The sequence below is a fragment of the Urocitellus parryii genome, chromosome 1 (assembly GCF_045843805.1).
Source record: "Urocitellus parryii isolate mUroPar1 chromosome 1, mUroPar1.hap1, whole genome shotgun sequence".
Taxonomy (NCBI): domain Eukaryota; kingdom Metazoa; phylum Chordata; class Mammalia; order Rodentia; family Sciuridae; genus Urocitellus; species Urocitellus parryii.
Window position 1 is genome coordinate 279,796,168 of NC_135531.1, and position 15,543 is coordinate 279,811,710.

The following is a 15,543-nucleotide window of genomic DNA, read 5'->3' on the forward strand; positions in this document are numbered from 1 at the left end:
GTGCTAGTGACTTCAAGGTCCCCGCAGAGCATCCTGAAGGAAGCACTTTGCATGCATGTAGAGAAGGAAACGGTGACTGCTCTGAACAGGGACAGTTCCTCAAAGAGGAGAAATATCAAATAGATGTCCCTTTATTGTTTTTAAATTGTCAAAAATACATATGAGTAGGGTACCCCTCTACCCTTCAGCAAAGGGTTTGTCAAGGTTGTCCCTGGGTTTCCTTATGGACAAATTCAAAGGCATCTGAGCTGGACACAGAGTCAGTGTGCATTACCTGGCTCAGCAATGATTCTGAGAAGCTTCCACGTACTGATGGGTGCATCTGAAGGAGTCAGGCTGAATCTCCACCCCACCCTTTCTGTTGTTTTCATCAACTTGGATGGATATGGAGGTGCATGCTCAGAACGGCCGAGAACAGTAAGACAGTTGTGAAGAATAACCAGGTGTCGGCTTGGAAGGCAGCAGCTCTGAAGACCAGGTGCTCACGTAGAACACAGCTAGTGAGTGAGGAGTTGCAGAGTAGAACAGCGAGTGAAGGAATGATGCTCCACACGTGGGTGGAGCTCTGTCATGTGGACCCTCCAGTTTCTGTGCACATTCCAGTGTCTTAGAAAGGATATTGATACGCTATAACAAAGACAGGACCCTCCAGACAGTGGAAGGAGGGCCTGTCCTGATGCTCTTCACCACCTGCAGGGAAAGCCAGCCCCTGATGTGGCCTGGGGAACAGGTCACCTGGCAGCCAAGTGCAGATAGTCCCAAATGTGGGCTCTACGTACAGTTCAGAAAGAGACAGGGTGATTTGGGAGGAGCCAGTATTCAGTGGCAGAAGGACAGCAGGAAGGTATCAGGAGCACACCCAGCCTGGTGAATGGAGGGCACCTGCGGACAGGGTGGACTAATGAAATCGGCACCCACAGCCGCCAGGGAGGACCTGGTACTGCTCCTCCGCGTCTATGACCACATGAGAGCAGAAGAGATTTAAAATGTGCAGTACGCCTCAGTCAGGCTTGAGCACCAAGTAACACGCAGGGCTGCCTCAGGACGAAGTGAGGTCTGAGCCTCCGTACCCCAGGGCCACCGTGGCTTCAGAACACTGGAAACGGGCACAGGAATGACACGGTCCAGCTCTTTCTTCCCCCTGGAATGTCTCCACTTTCACCTGACACTCAGTGGAATCAAGTATTTAAATACTTAGGCGAGAGCCACCACGTTGGAAAGCCTGGCCAGCTTTAAGCTGGAATGCTGGAAGGAGGCCCCTGGGGGTGGCCTCGAGCCCAAGGTGCAGAAAGCAGGTGGCTCACACAGAGAGACCATGCACAGAGTGAGGGGTGACTTTGGAAAAGACTGAGCCAGGGTCTGGGCCTCCTGGAGGCAGGGGCCGAACCATGTCTGATATCAAGCTGCACGCTTCCCCCATACCTGGCCATCATAGTCAAACAGCAAGCCAGAGGGGACATGATGCCCGCTGTCCCCTGGGTGCAGTCCCCCAGAGAGAGAGGCCAGGTGTCGGGCGGAGTGGAGGGTGTCAGCCTTGGGGCAGGGAGCACTGGGGGATGCTGGGTGCCCAGCTGCTGTGCCAGGACCTCCAGGCAGGGATCCTGATATGGTGTCCTCAGGGATGGATCCCATGCATCTAGAAAGTGGCTGCCCAGCATCTAGAAAGTGGTGCTCAGAGTCGAGGCTGAGAGTACTTGAAGTAGGGCAGAGCCTTCTGTCCCTGAGGTTGTTAACCTGCTGAATCATGAATGGAGAATTCTCACGACTCTGAGGGGAAGGTGTCCTATCACCTCCTTCGACTGCTGTACAATTCTATGCTCTTAGCATCACTTTGGACCTTCTCTTTGGTAAAGATAAAGATAGGTAATAAATTAAGAGTTTTGCTGGCAGTGAGTGATCATATGGGCACATTGGCTTTCAAACCTTTATAACTTGCTCCAGTGCATTAAAAACAGATGGGTCTACCTAATGGGCTTTCAAGTGCCATTGCAGGACACTGGTGGGAGAAAGGGCACACCGATTTTCACCGATTGCAGTTGGAGCTACCTTCATATGTAGTGTTGAGGAGAAGAAGGAATCAGGTTCCTCATCCTGCATGCACACAGTCAGTCCCTTAAAGGTGCACTCTCGTGCTTTCCTGGCTGTCTTTGTTTCTTTCTGGTGTGTCAAGGTGATTATGGGAAAAGAGAATCAACTGAAAACCACAAGCTCCCTGCTTCCCTTTTGCAGAGATCATATATTCTGCAAATGAGTTTTCAAGACTCCCATCATGCAAAGTAGAAAATTTTAAATTCTCCTAGCATGAAGGTGATACAGAAAACGGTGCCTGCAGGTGGCCAGGGGACCGTGATCTTCTCCTGCCGAGGCTCTGGGCCTCTGATCTGCAACCTCATAACTGGGCACCATGTGCAGGCCCCTGTGTGGTGCTGGAGGAGCATTGCTTGAGTGTTTTCCCCAAGTCTCCTTTCTCTGTGCTTACCTTTGCATTTTTTTGCCTTTTCCGGTCCGGTGGCAGACACAGGACTGGGTGACTCCGTGTGCTCCAGCCCCAGTATCTCCAGCTCCACCAGCCCCAAGCTCGACCCGCCCCCCTCCCCCCACGCCAACAGAAAGAAGCATCGAAGGAAGAAAAGTACCAGCAACTTCAAAGCTGATGGGCTCTCTGGCACTGCTGAAGGTAAGGTGTCCCGGGACCCCCAGAGTGACTGTCTGCATTTCTGAAAATTCACTTGTGGTTTTCCAGGTTGTGAAATCAGATGCCCTTAGAACCCAGTGCCCAGTCATGCAGGCTCCTGTGTGTGCTTTCTGTTTTCAAGGTGGCACGACAGGGCCCTGGCACCTTCTCACTGTCTCCATCACAGGCCTGGTCGAGTTCTGTAGCCTGTCCCCACCTGGGCAACCCAGGCACAACAGCCACTCCAGGTGGGTGGGTCTCACCACCTCAGTCAGGTGTCACCTCTGATCCTGGTCTCGGTTGCCATAGATGGTGGCTCACCTGGTGCTCAGCAGCAGCCTGTCCTGCAGCCCCCTTCTCCTCTTCTGTCAGGCACACCGACTCCTTTGTTTTGTGGGTCCCCTTAGTGGTCCAGGTGCTGTGGTTTGCCTTGATTCTCCTTTGACTTGCTGAGTCCCCCTCATCTCCATGATGGCAGGGGTGATCTTTCTGATGTGGCTCCTTCCAATAAGTTTACGTTTTTTTATTCTACAGACACAAGTGGAGATGGGTGCATGTGTGTGCCCGGGCACACGTGCACGCGCCCCTCGTCATGGGGGGCAGAACTGGTCCAATCTAATAGACAAGTTACAGAAATACTTCAGAGGAAAGTTAAAATTCCCCAGCATGGTTCTCATGACACGAATGGCTTTTGTGAGAACGGCAGTTGCAAGTCTGTCTTCAGCAAGGGTCCCCTCTCCGGAACGCTCTTCATTACTTAGGTCCTTTTCCTTTCTGCGTGTCCGCCGTGCTGTTCCTGCGTGCTCCACTGGTCTGTGTCCAGAACCACAGGTCAATAGATGCTGGCCCTGCTAGAGAAGGCCGCCTGTCCCTCCTGTGCCTGTGGATTAGCATGAGCCCACAGCTCCTAGTAGCAGGGACGAGCAGGTGTTCTGGTGGCATGCATAGCGCCCCCTTCAGTTGTGAGCGGACAGATGATTGAGAGCCAGAGAGCTCAGGGCTGCCCACAAGGTCCGGCAGCCCTTCCCCACCACACTTCTTCCTGTTTGCCTCCCATAAGCATTCTGCTAATAAGGGTAGACAATAAAACCCAGTTTTCTCATGTTGCGATCAACAAGGGTGATTCTGTCAAAATAGCAATGCTGAAAATAATAATGGATCAAAGCACCCACCTAGTGCTGCTGCCTGCCCACTGGAAAGAATCTGGTACAAATGCCTGAGGTTGGCGAGTCTCCTTCACACTCCCAAGTCTCCTTCCAGCAACCAACGGTCAGCCAAAAGCCATGGCCATAGCCCACCCTGATGTAGCCTTGGGACAGTAGCTGTGCCCCCACCTCCAGGCTCCCCGCGAGGGGGCGTGAGGCGGGGGAGAGGAGCCCCGTCCCTCTCCACAGATGAGTGTGTGATGGGACATGTGGTATTTCCAGCTGGCCTGTGGTTTGTTGACAGCACGACGTGGTAGAAACGGATTACCAGGTCAGCCTGTAACTACTCGGGTGGTACATTTTAATTGTCCCAAGGACGTGGCAACTGCTGCGAGGTAGGGAAGGCCTGGCAGCAGTTGGGAAGGTGCGTCTGGCCGGCGGCAAGTTTGAAGGAAGGCTGATAAGTGACCTGAGCCTGTTGGGCCCCTGGTGCATTCCAAGTCCACCTGCTGATTCCCCTGGAATTTTGGTATGCACCAAGCCACAGTATTTCTCCAGGCGGGGACAGAGAGGACCTGTCCTGGCCAGCTGCAGGCCGCTGTCTTTGAAGGTCTTGTTGCAGAGGGGGTGGTGGAAACAGAAAGACAGCTGCCACGGAAAGACCCACCCTGGAAACCTTAGCAGGGCTCCTGCAGGGACAAGTGAGTGGGTGACACGCCTGCAGAAGCACAGGGCCCAGGGGAACCGCCCCTCACTTTCTAGTGACATCTTTCCAATAGAAAATCAGCAGTAAGTTCTTTGTAAAAAGAGTAAGTATCCTTTTCCCTGGGAAAAGTCAGTCTGTGAGACTGAGTTGCTTTTGTGATCCAGTTTGAATTCTGTTATTTCGTTTTTGGGGAGGCAGGTGGTACTGGGGATTGAACTTAGGGATACTCAACCACTGAGCCACACCCCCAGCCCAATTTTGTATTTTATGTAGAGACAGGGTCTCACAAGTGGCTTAGGGCCTCGCTTTTTCTGAGACTGGCTTTGAACTCACTATCCTCCTGCCTCAGCCTCCTGAGCTACTAAGATTATTCTGTTATTTCTAAGGCACAATTTCTCTCCATTTTTTAGCCTTTATGAGTCAGATTGTGTCCTGCCATTGAAGTCATTTTAGATTAGTGACGGACACTGTTTCTATTTATTTATTTATTTTGTGTTATTGGGGGTGCGGGGGCTGAAAGTTGGGGCCTTGAGCATATGCTAGGCAAGCACTCTACCACGGAGCCACCTCCCCAGCCCCTTTTAGTGTCTCAAGAGAAGGTCTGGAAGTCTGTCCAGGGAAGGGGTGTGCTGTCCACTGTGGCTCCTGGTGCCGTTGTGGCTTCCCACGTGGACCTCAGTGCCGTCCCCAACTACACGAGGTAAGGAGCCTCTGCACAGGCATCCTGGCTCCTGGAGGAGGACGGCCAGCTGTCTCTTACCTTCTACGTGCCCACTCAGAAAGCGAAGGCCTCGCCCAGAGATCCCGTCCACCAGGGCTGTGCGTGGCAGTTGGGAACCGGGGTTCCTTCCAGTGAGGGGCTCATGACACTGGCTCTCACGTAGTCCCCTAGTGTGGCTCGTCTCTGCTGCAGGCTAGGAATCGAACTCCGCACCGCGTGGCCCCAGAGGCCTACTGTGCTCCACGTAAACAGCCGTTTCTTCTGTCTACCATGTTAAGGGAATTGGGTGAGTCTAGAAAACTCCGCGAGCAGAGTCGATGGCTGAAGTACTGTAAGTACTTGGCTCTGTAAGTACTTGGCTGCCACCTTGACCGACTCACAGCGGACCCTGAGCAGAGGGTGCGTGGGTGAGCCCCCTTCCCTGGGCTCCTGGGTAACCGCGATGGTGTAAGGAGTCCTACGGTGTGGAGGTGACCTGGCCTGCGGGGAAGGCTCTGGGGGTGAGGACAAAGCTACTTCCTGACTGGGACCCCCTGTGCCCTTCACTACCACAGGCCTCAGAACTATGGGGGCATGCTCAGTGCCCCCCACCCAAGTCCTGAGGCAGCTGGCCTGGGCGGTAAGGGGTGCAGGCACGTAGGGACCACTGTACAGTTCTCCCTGAGGCACGCGCCCCCCGCCCACCTGCCAGGAGCCTCCCCAAGTTCGGATCGGTTCTTCGTTCTCTGTAAGCCTGTGAGAGTTTCACAGACACTTTGCTCTATCATAAGGTTGGGCAATTCTGTGATGTTTTTATTCAGGAAAACTAGACCAGAGGTTAACATTCTGTCAGTAGTTCGGCTGCCAAAATCTGAGCAAGAAATAGGGTTTGGTGGTCTCACTTTCAATGAATTCTTCACTGTTTTCCTTTTCAAACATGGAGAACTTTAACATTGTGTTTATTGAGAGCATCGGGGACAGGGCCCTTTCCCACTGATGGCAAAGTGGGACAGCCCTTTGGGGAGCAGCGTCCGTGGCCTCACCACAAAACCCTGAGGGGAAGAGTGATGTCCCCACACAGTTTCTGCTTGTGCCCTTTGTTTGCCCATCTTGAAGACCACCGAGAACACCGGCTTGAATGCCAGGCAGATCCTTGACTTTGAGTTGGATCAGAGGTGGTGGGGGTTATTGAGTACAGTAAAGCAAATGTGGATCATTCAGATCCAGTGATGGTGGGCCAGAGAAGGGGGGCTCAGATGATCCCGGGGAGGGCAGTGATGGGGACCGAGGCTGGTCCCGAGAGACCCTGAGTGGGAGAAGAGAGCAACGAGGGACTCGGGCATGGGGCCTGCCATGTGTGCAGATGACAGAAGTCCCACCAAGCATGTGAGGTCCAGCCTTGGCTTGTCCTGGGTGGCCCAGCTGGCTTCAGTGGGACCCATGGGCAGAAGCTTCATGGAGATGGATTCGCTTTCCATAATAAAAGAAAACTCAGAGCCCAGCTGTGCTGAGACCCCGGCCCTGCAGCGGACACAGCACTGTCTGCTCACCCTGCAGGAACGGGTGACACAGGGTGCTTGTGCCGTGGTTCTGGGCCCTGGCTGGCACTGGGCTGAAGTGTGGGTGCTGGGGAAGGCCCTTGGGTGTGGGGATTTTCCAGGTCTTTAGGGGCTTGTTGTCACCAGACACTGCACTTCCTGGGCGTCTTCTTATCCAGGGTCCGGGGTGAGCCTGTCATTGCTGAGATGAAGCCACGGTCTCTGCAGTCGCCTTCCGTGGCCCCAGATCTCGTGGTTCTGTTAGTTTGGTAACATTCATGCAAGTTTGCATCAAGTGCTAATTTCCCTGTTTCCCCAGTGAAAAGGCTGAAGTAGCGAGAGGTTAAGTGGCTTTCTTGTCCAGGGTCAGGTTGCTGGTAGGTGACAGAACTGTCTCTTGATTCTCTGCCTCAAACTCTTTCTGCCAGGCAAAAAGCAAGTCTTTGAGGTGTGTGGAGCGGCTTTTGAATCTAGGAGTGGAGCAGACTGAATAGTTTCCTTGATATTTCTCCGATTCCATGTAAAGACACTGGCTTTTATATGGATCCTAACATCTAGAAGTTGTATAGCAGAAAAATCTTTCTTTTTAAATGCAGGGCCCATCTGATTTACCCAATCTTACAGACAAGAGGGTTATGCAGAAATCCTGTTCCCCCACGCTTGGGGTCACCCGGTGCCTTGTGCTAAAGGTCTCAGAAGGGAATTTATTTCATCCTTCTCATCTCGTTCCTTTGGTCGTCCGTTCTGGTCTTTGCTGAACCATTCAGTGGTTGATCCCAGATGGATAGTGAAAGATCATCCTGGTCAGGGTTAGCCACAAGCAGGCTCCCTGCATGGTCGGAAGTAAATTCCTCACCGCAGCTGAATTCCTCAACAGTCGAGGGGGGCCCCAGATATTGACAAATCGCATCAACTCGGACTTAGTTTCGTTTCATTTTTAAACAGGAGACCCTGAAATCACGGATCATTTTGTTCTTTCATCAAATCTTAAGCAATCACCACAGGGAAACCATCACACCTCACCTAAGGCTCCGTGGGAGACCCTGAGAAATAAACCTCAGTTCCTCTCTCCCCAGGGAACGCAGAGCCACCATGTGGAGGTACAGCGTGCCCTAGAAACTGCCCCCAGGAGGCCGGGCAGAACCCTGGGGAAGGGTGGGGTATTCAGAAGGACAAGAGTTGGGGACGGCTCTCCCATCTCAGAATCAACTCCTTATTCTGTGGGTTTGGCGCGCGTCGGGTCTCTGATCTGAGGAACTCCGCAGGGGCATCCCCTCTTCACTGAGTGCCGATCCCTGTGAGCTGGACACCAGCGGTGGTGGCCTGGGATCAGTCAGGGGAGGGAGTGTTGTTTTTACTCAGATCCTAATTAATAGGTGTTGCTCTTCTTGGTCACTTACCTTTTACCTTAGGGGATTTTTAAATTAACCTGTCAGTGTTTTGCAAGGCACTTGGGAGGAAAGTGGAGAACTCAGCGTGTGCCGGGTGGGGTTGTGGGTGTTTCCCCTGCACACTCGCCTCCAGCCCACGGGGCTTGGTCCTCCCGGAACCACTGAGCCATGTCACCTGCTGTGTGCTTGAAGCCATCGTTGGGTGATTTGGGGATTTTGCATATCATGACAGGGAGGGGCATTTTCTTATTATTTGGAATGTAGCAAGCTCCTAAGTGTTTCATTACCATGATGTTCTCTTCCTGGCTTTTGGGATACGGTCACCATGCATGTGACGCTGTACCCGTTGGCAGGTCCTAGTCAACATGCTGTTGGTGGGTTTTCCCCCCGTGTACATGGGACTTTCTCATTTAATGCTGTGTTATTTAGAAGTGGCTAGAAGGATAGGAGCTGGCTGCACGAGTCTTACTGCCATTTGTCACTCTTGGATTTCTTCTTCTCATCCAGCACTGCATGTCTATTCCTGGTTTTAATTTGGGCAGCTACCCTGAAAGGAAGAGGAATGAGAAGTCTCTGTAGCAACTTCTTAAAAACTCCGTGATCTGCCGTGATTTTTCACATTATAAGGTCTTCCTATTGAAACTCCCCTATTATTGAACAGTGGTTAGTGCATCTAAATAGTAGGATTGAGCAGTTAATTCTGGTGCATGTGAAAAGCCCAGAATCAGAGACGCTCCCCAAAGACAGGCTGAAGAGCATAAGAGGCCAGCTGGCCTCGCTGCCCTGGTGCCGTAGGTTATGGAGGACAGGTGTGTGCTGATGGCCTTGCCCTCTCCCCGCAAACCAGGTCAGTTTCCCAAAGAGACTTCTCAGGTTGAAACTCGAGCTGCCCAGAGAGTGGACTTGCTGAAACCGAGTGGACCTGGGTTTACTCTAGACGTTGACATTGTGGATTGGGCACAGTTGACTCAAAAGCCGTCCTGCCGGGTACAGTCTGGCCGCCACAAACACACACAAGCCATAGCGCTCTCAGATGCTTTGTGGAAGTCCGCGGGTCGGAAATAAACAAAGATGAGTCGGTCCCAGCGGGGGGGCCAGAACAGAGGATCCCCATCAAGATGAGCTAACAGACAAGAGGAGTTTGGGTACTGTTTTTTTTTTTTTTAAGTCCACACAAACTAAACAGGTTAGCTTCAGGGCCATGAAAACACATTGAGCACCTACTGCATGCCAGTGTGCCTGACTTGGCATGTGAAGTGGCTGAGATGTCCCTGCCCTTGGCAGTCACACGGCAGTGGGCAGAGCAGACCTGCAGCAGGCTGGGGTGGGGGGTGCTGCACCCAAGCATCTGCGTTGCCTGGGAGATCCTCGGGAAGGCTCATGGAGGGCCAGGATTTGTGCATCCCATTCTGTAGAGAATGGGATCTCTGCCTTCCCAAGGGTGGCAATCTGAAAAGTGAATATGAGGTCAGTCTTTGGCTCCCCAGTGGTGTCCCAGAGTCCTCCGGTGCCACAGTGTTCAAGCCCCGTCCCCTGCTCTACAGGACATATACTCACTCTTGCCACGTGCAGGTGGCTGGCATGGCCCCTGTCTCACAGGCAGGATGGGATGTGTTTCACCTAGACTCAGAGAGGCCCTTCCGCCTCCGGGCTCGGCCAGCTCCAGTGTCTTTCCACAGAGCTCGCGACAGCACAGTTTCTCCCGGCACCCAGAAATTGGAACTCGGCACGGCTCAGCAGTCCCTGGGTAGACTGGCTTCTAGGAGAGTCGGGTTCCACCTTGAAGTCCTTCTCTTTATGCTCTCAGAATGTTCCCACTTCCTGGGTCGTAACTCAGCCACTTAACTCGGCAACCAAGCTGCGACCCCTGGACCAAGTCCTGGGGCAGAAGAGGCAGAGCCGGTTCTGGCTGCAGCACACTCCCCTCAGATCTTCCATGCCATCAGACCCCTTCTCTGCTCTCCACACTTGACCTGCCCTGGGTGTCTTATCGCCGAGGCACAGGGTTCAGGCTGAAGCACAGAGTTCAGAACGTAGGTGGCGAGGCTGGTCTGGATCTGGGAGGGGGTTCATCTCAGCCTCACGCAGCTGTGCCAGGCTCTGTGCTAGACCCGTGTGGCCAGGCCCCTGGAAGTCATTGTCAGCTGTTCTAGTGGGATGAGCTCTCTTTCCTCCAGCCTTGGCAATGATGAAACTCAGCGGTGCTCCACCTCCCACACAGCGGAGGCTGTCTCCCTCTTCTAGAGATGGAGGACAGAAGGAGATGTTGACCTCGTCAGTGTAAGAGCAGCTTGGCAGATGGGAGGGACTGAGTAAAAATGCGGGCACCTTCGGTCTTGGCGCAGATGCCACATCAAAACAGCAGGGTGGCTTAGGCAGGGGCTCAGTCCTCTCAGTTGTGGCCTCTGCCCGACTTCCTGGCCTGCAGACAGCCACCTCCTCTCCGTGTGTCCTCCCATGGCCTTCCATGGAGTGTGCACATGGTGGGGAGGGGGCAGGCTCTGCCTTTTTGCATACGGCCACCAGTTCCCTAGTGGGGACCCCATCTAATCAACCGACATCACCTCCCACAGACCCAGTCTCCAGTCACCATCTGGTTGAGGTTGGAGCTTCGACACAGGGATTGTAGGAGAGAGAGTCAATGAAACCAGGCAGCTCCCTGTTCCTGCAGGGGGAGTTGGCGTTCCTGTGCCCACCTTGCCGTTAAGGGGGCTGCCTGGTGGACTCAGTCTCTTGGGTTGGAACCAAGTACAGTTCATGACTACCCCAAACCTTCTCCTCCTTCCAGAGTCTGGGACCTGTTAGGATAGGCCATCGAGTACAAAATGACTGAGCCACGCCTGCCCTTGAATATGCGTGGTCTCACTGCACAGCTCAGACACCCCTATGGTGTGGGGAGTCTCTTCACAGATGAGGGAAAGGTTGAATGAAGGTGAAGATGAGCCCAAGACCAGCAGGTGAGAGGTGGGTACCAGGCCTCTCTCGGGCCTCGGGACTCGTAGCTGAGCGTTCTGTACCCACCTGCACCTTCCTCCTGGGGCGGTGAGGAGCCTGTGTAGGCCTGTGGCTCTCGGTCCTACAGCCCCGAAGCTGTCCCCCTCTCTGAGCCCTGCGGCTCTCCGGTGGCTCACACGCCCACCCTCTGCTCCCCACCCTGGCCCTTGAGAACTAAGCAGTTCCCCCTCTGCTGGATCTGATCTCGCAGGGCCTCTTCCCCGGGACTCCTAGTGCGGTGCTGGGTATCGCTTCTTTGCAAACAGCTTTCTTTTTCTCCCATGTGCGTGCGCTCTCAGACACATTCAAATGGAAGACGAGGCCACGGCTTCTGACACTCAGGATTGGATGATGGACTTCATGACAGGGCACAAGCCTCTTGAAGATTTAACTTGGATGCATGATCCAGTTTCTGTGTTCCTGCCGAGGAGATGTGCCTTTCCTTTTCTTTTTTGGATGAGGAGAGTGGGCGTTTTCAGGGCAGTCTGAGTTGGAGGGAGGAGAGTGATGGGCTAAGCCCCGCATCGTGCGCTCAAGGACTCACCGCAGAACGCCTGTCGCCCCTGGCTCCAGGTCCATTCCTGGTTGCTGCTCCCTCTGGTCTTACTGAGATGTGTTGTGAGTGCTGGGGAGAAGGTGCGGCTTGAGGCCAGCTTGTTTATTTACAGATCTTTTCTGATGCCCTCCCACCTTCAAGTTCCACCCCTTTTCCATCAGATGAAGAAGTGGCACCAGGTACCAAGGCCTGGGTGCATCACCAATGAAAGAAGTGGGCATGGCGGAAACTTTACCAGGCATTGCCACGTACACACACAACTTCACTAGGGTTTCTTTTGTATGCGGGACATGGAGAAAATTGGCCATTTGTCTGTGGGGTAATGGGCTTTGCTGCAATATGAAAATCTATCAAACGGTTGGATTCAATGACATTCTATCAGAGTTCATGAAAAGCGCCTACTGCACACAGTTTAATTCTATTTAATTTTTTTAAGGGGGAAAAACTGCAAACGGAAAATGTTTTAGTTTCTCTTAAGCTGATTTCTCTCTGCTTTTTCTTAAAAGTGCCTTTCTAGTTGCCACACAGTGATGTGATCATTATCTGCCACCTCGTCGCCCTGCTGCCTCTGCATGCAGTAAAATACAAAAAAAAAAAAAAGAGAGAGAGAGAGAAACCAGGGAGCTTGTGAAGTATGACTCCCCATCCCAAGACTCATTGCCTGCGATTCGTACCGCTTGACAGTAATGATCTTATTACAGTACTGTGGACCTTGAAGAGATTTCGTGAGGAGAGAGAAAGGACGAACCTCCGTGTAATCAAGTGGTGCTGAATATTCCACGCGTTTTTGATCACACACTGATTGGGCACAGTTTTGGCCCATCTTCTAGTCAATTATGCATGGCCCCTGTGCTCCTCGGATAGTCAGAGCATTGACGGCTGTTGTCTGGGCTTTGGCAGGCAGCCAGGGTTTTGAAGTGGCTTGCACACCGTCACTGGGGTAAGTGCTTTTTAGTTGGGATTGATTACCTTTCTTTGGGTTTTGCTTAATAGCAAAACTGCATTTGGAGAGGGCTTCAGGTGAGAAATGGACGTATTAGGATTTAGAGCCTCCGGACTCCTAGTCAATTTTTAGGCTTCCCTTGTTTCCATCTAATTTCTATTTAATGACATAATGTTTGATAATACTTAAGATATCTCACTGCACTTGCTGCTGCGCATGCACATTGAGCATAGAGGACAGGTTCAATCACATGGCCACTGCATTCAGGCTCCCAGATTTAATCCCAGGGAGGCTCCCAGCTTTGAGGAGAACGGTGGGTGAGTTTCCGTCTTGGCAAGAAAGCATTAATTACCTAAAGATATTTTCACCTGCAAGAAGATCAGGAACGCATTCTTCCACAGTTGATCTGCTCGTCTTAGTGACCAATGCCCAAAAGGGTCTTACCTCATAGCTCAGCCCAGGGTTATTTGAGAGGATGGGCTCTTTTCCCACCGGAACAGTGCACAATGCCGCCTGCTGCGAAGGTCACACAGTTGGCACATGATTGTATGAGAGGAGACTTGTGTGCACCAGAGTTTTGCTTCTCATGTCGCAGGCTGAATTCTGATTCTTGGCTCATGGATTGTTCTGGAATCACTAGGTAGGAAAATTTCAAAGTTACTTTTAGCATATTTTGTGCCAGATTACAGAAGGGAACTCTGAGCAAGCCCAGAGTAAATGATCAGTGTAAGATGTTCCAGAAAACATCTTGAAATCCACCGGAGCGAGGTGGCCTGGGGCCCTGTCCCTGAGCTGACGCCCAGGCTGCGGCTCCCGGCTCCCAGCATTTCTCCAGTGAATGTTTCGATAACTCGATTTGACTCTTCCTAATGAAATAAGCAGGCAGCTTTGCTCCTTTACTTGATTTTCGTTTGCGTCTTTGGTGCTTTCTGCAGGTGGGAATAATTTTCCCCTTTAGTTGGCTCCCTGCGGAAGCCGTGAGGCCCTGTAGGTCTAGCACCAGAACAGCCCTGCAAGAACTCACAGCAGCACTGACTCAAGCTCGCTCTCTCTTGCTCTCTCGCTCTCACACACACACACACAAACACACACACACACAGTTACTTCAAAATTCAGATGTGATGATGCCTCTTTAAAAGAGAAAATCAGTCACCAAAAAGAAAATCCGACTTACCCATCTTCTAGCAGTAATCTTGGAGCCCCCGGCTGACCCTCTGCCATGCGGCCAGCCCTGTGGTTAAACATGTATGCATCCTCCTCTCGTGACCCGTAATCCCAGTTTTTATAACAGAGGAAACCAAGGGTCGTAAAGTCTAACTCACTTGCTTGAGGCCACAGCGTAGAAGCTGCAGATCAGCCCTGTCCAAGCAGGATGCATGGACGTTCCGCGGCTACCTCTTGCGGTGTCTCTGCAGTGACCGTCCCTCCCTGTGGAAGGTTGGATTTATCTTCACACTTGCCTTATCTGGGACTTTTCCTGTCAATTAAAAAGGACTTTATAATACTTTATCCAATGGATGCTTCTTAATTTTAATAAGTTAACATTCAGTCTGTAGGCACTTTTGTCGTTTTGCCCATATCTATGTGTCAACAGATAGACAGAGTGAATTTTCATAAACTTGGAAAGTACCAAGTCCATAATTAACAAATGGTCAAAGTTTTAAAGATTGTCATCTTAGAGAGTCGGCGTGTATCACGATGATCTGTTTACGTACGGCCTGGCAGTTTTACCTGACAGGTGGATTCTTCTGGCAAACTAGAAGGCATGGTTTCAGTGAACCCAGAGGGTTACCCTGTACCGGCCAGTTCATCAAACAGTTGAGATCTCTGTTTCCTTGGAACCCACGCCCCGTCCCCAGGCCTTGCTTTGCTCCCCGCCCTTGGGAACATCCGTGGGGAGATTCAGCGAGGACGTGGGAGGAGGCAGGTGTGGTGGTCCAGCAGGGCAGGACCCTGCTGCGGTGTGCTGCTACAGGACAGTTCTCCTGAACCACTCTTAAGCCATGAATGTGCCTGAGCTGTCATCTGCTCAGAGGAGGGCGGGGGCTGGGCTGGGTGGTTGCAGCCTCCCTGCTCTCCCAGGCCCAGAGGCAGGGCACACAGAGGGCCTTTCTGCTGTCCCTCTGCCCTGTGCTCTGCTGAAACCCCCCTCTGATGCGTGATGCTTCCTCTGATGGCAACCACGGCTTCATCCACCCAGGAGAGTTCACCTTCCCTGCCCCTCTGCTTGCAGAGCTCTTCTCGGGCACTGACAGCCCGGATTCACGGCCTAGTCCAGCTCCTGCTTTCCTTTTCCCAGTCCCTCCCCACTGTCAGGACCCACGAGTACCTGGTGTGGCCTGTTGGGAACAGTCCCATGACCCCCGAGGTCTACTTGGCTTAGAGCTGGCGGGGAGTGTGGGGGAGGCTGGTCTCCTGGATGCTGGGACTGCGATGGGCCCCCCAGGGGCAGCAGGTTGCAGCTGGAGGGAGCCTGGTCACAGCTCCTGCCAGGGCACCCGCACCTGGCCGTCCTCTGCCCACCTTGGGTTCTGTCCTGGCCTTCTCCCAAGCTGACCTGCCCTCCTTGTTCCTGCCTCCGTTTCCCATTCCCTCCTCTCTCCTTCCTCCTCTCTCCCTCTCTTCCTCTCTTCTCCTCTCCTCTCCTCTCTCTACCTCTCATCCTCTCTCTCCCTCCCCTCCTCCTTCCTTCCGCTTCTCTCTTGTTTTTTTTCCCTCCTCTCCTCCTCTCCTCCTCCTCTCCTCTCTCTCTCCCCCTCTCCTCTCTCCTCCCTCTCCCCTCTCCTCCTCCCCCTCTCCTCCTCTCCTCCTCTCCTCCTCTCCCCTCTCCTCCTCTCCTTCCTCTCCCCTCTCCTCCTCTCCTCCTCTCCTCCTCCTCTCCTCCTCTCCTCCTCTC

General features: G+C 52.9%; 1 protein-coding gene across 9 annotated transcripts in view; it reads left to right on the forward strand.

Moving 5' to 3' along the window:
* Positions 1-15,543, forward strand: part of Agap1 (ArfGAP with GTPase domain, ankyrin repeat and PH domain 1) — a 476,885-nt gene that overhangs the window by 354,651 nt on the left and 106,691 nt on the right. For all 9 annotated transcript variants that reach the window (XM_026396066.2, XM_026396067.2, XM_026396069.2 and 6 more), the window contains one exon: positions 2,516-2,677. In XM_026396066.2, the coding sequence (XP_026251851.1) occupies positions 2,516-2,677 (162 nt within the window). The remainder of the gene's footprint in view (positions 1-2,515; positions 2,678-15,543) is intronic.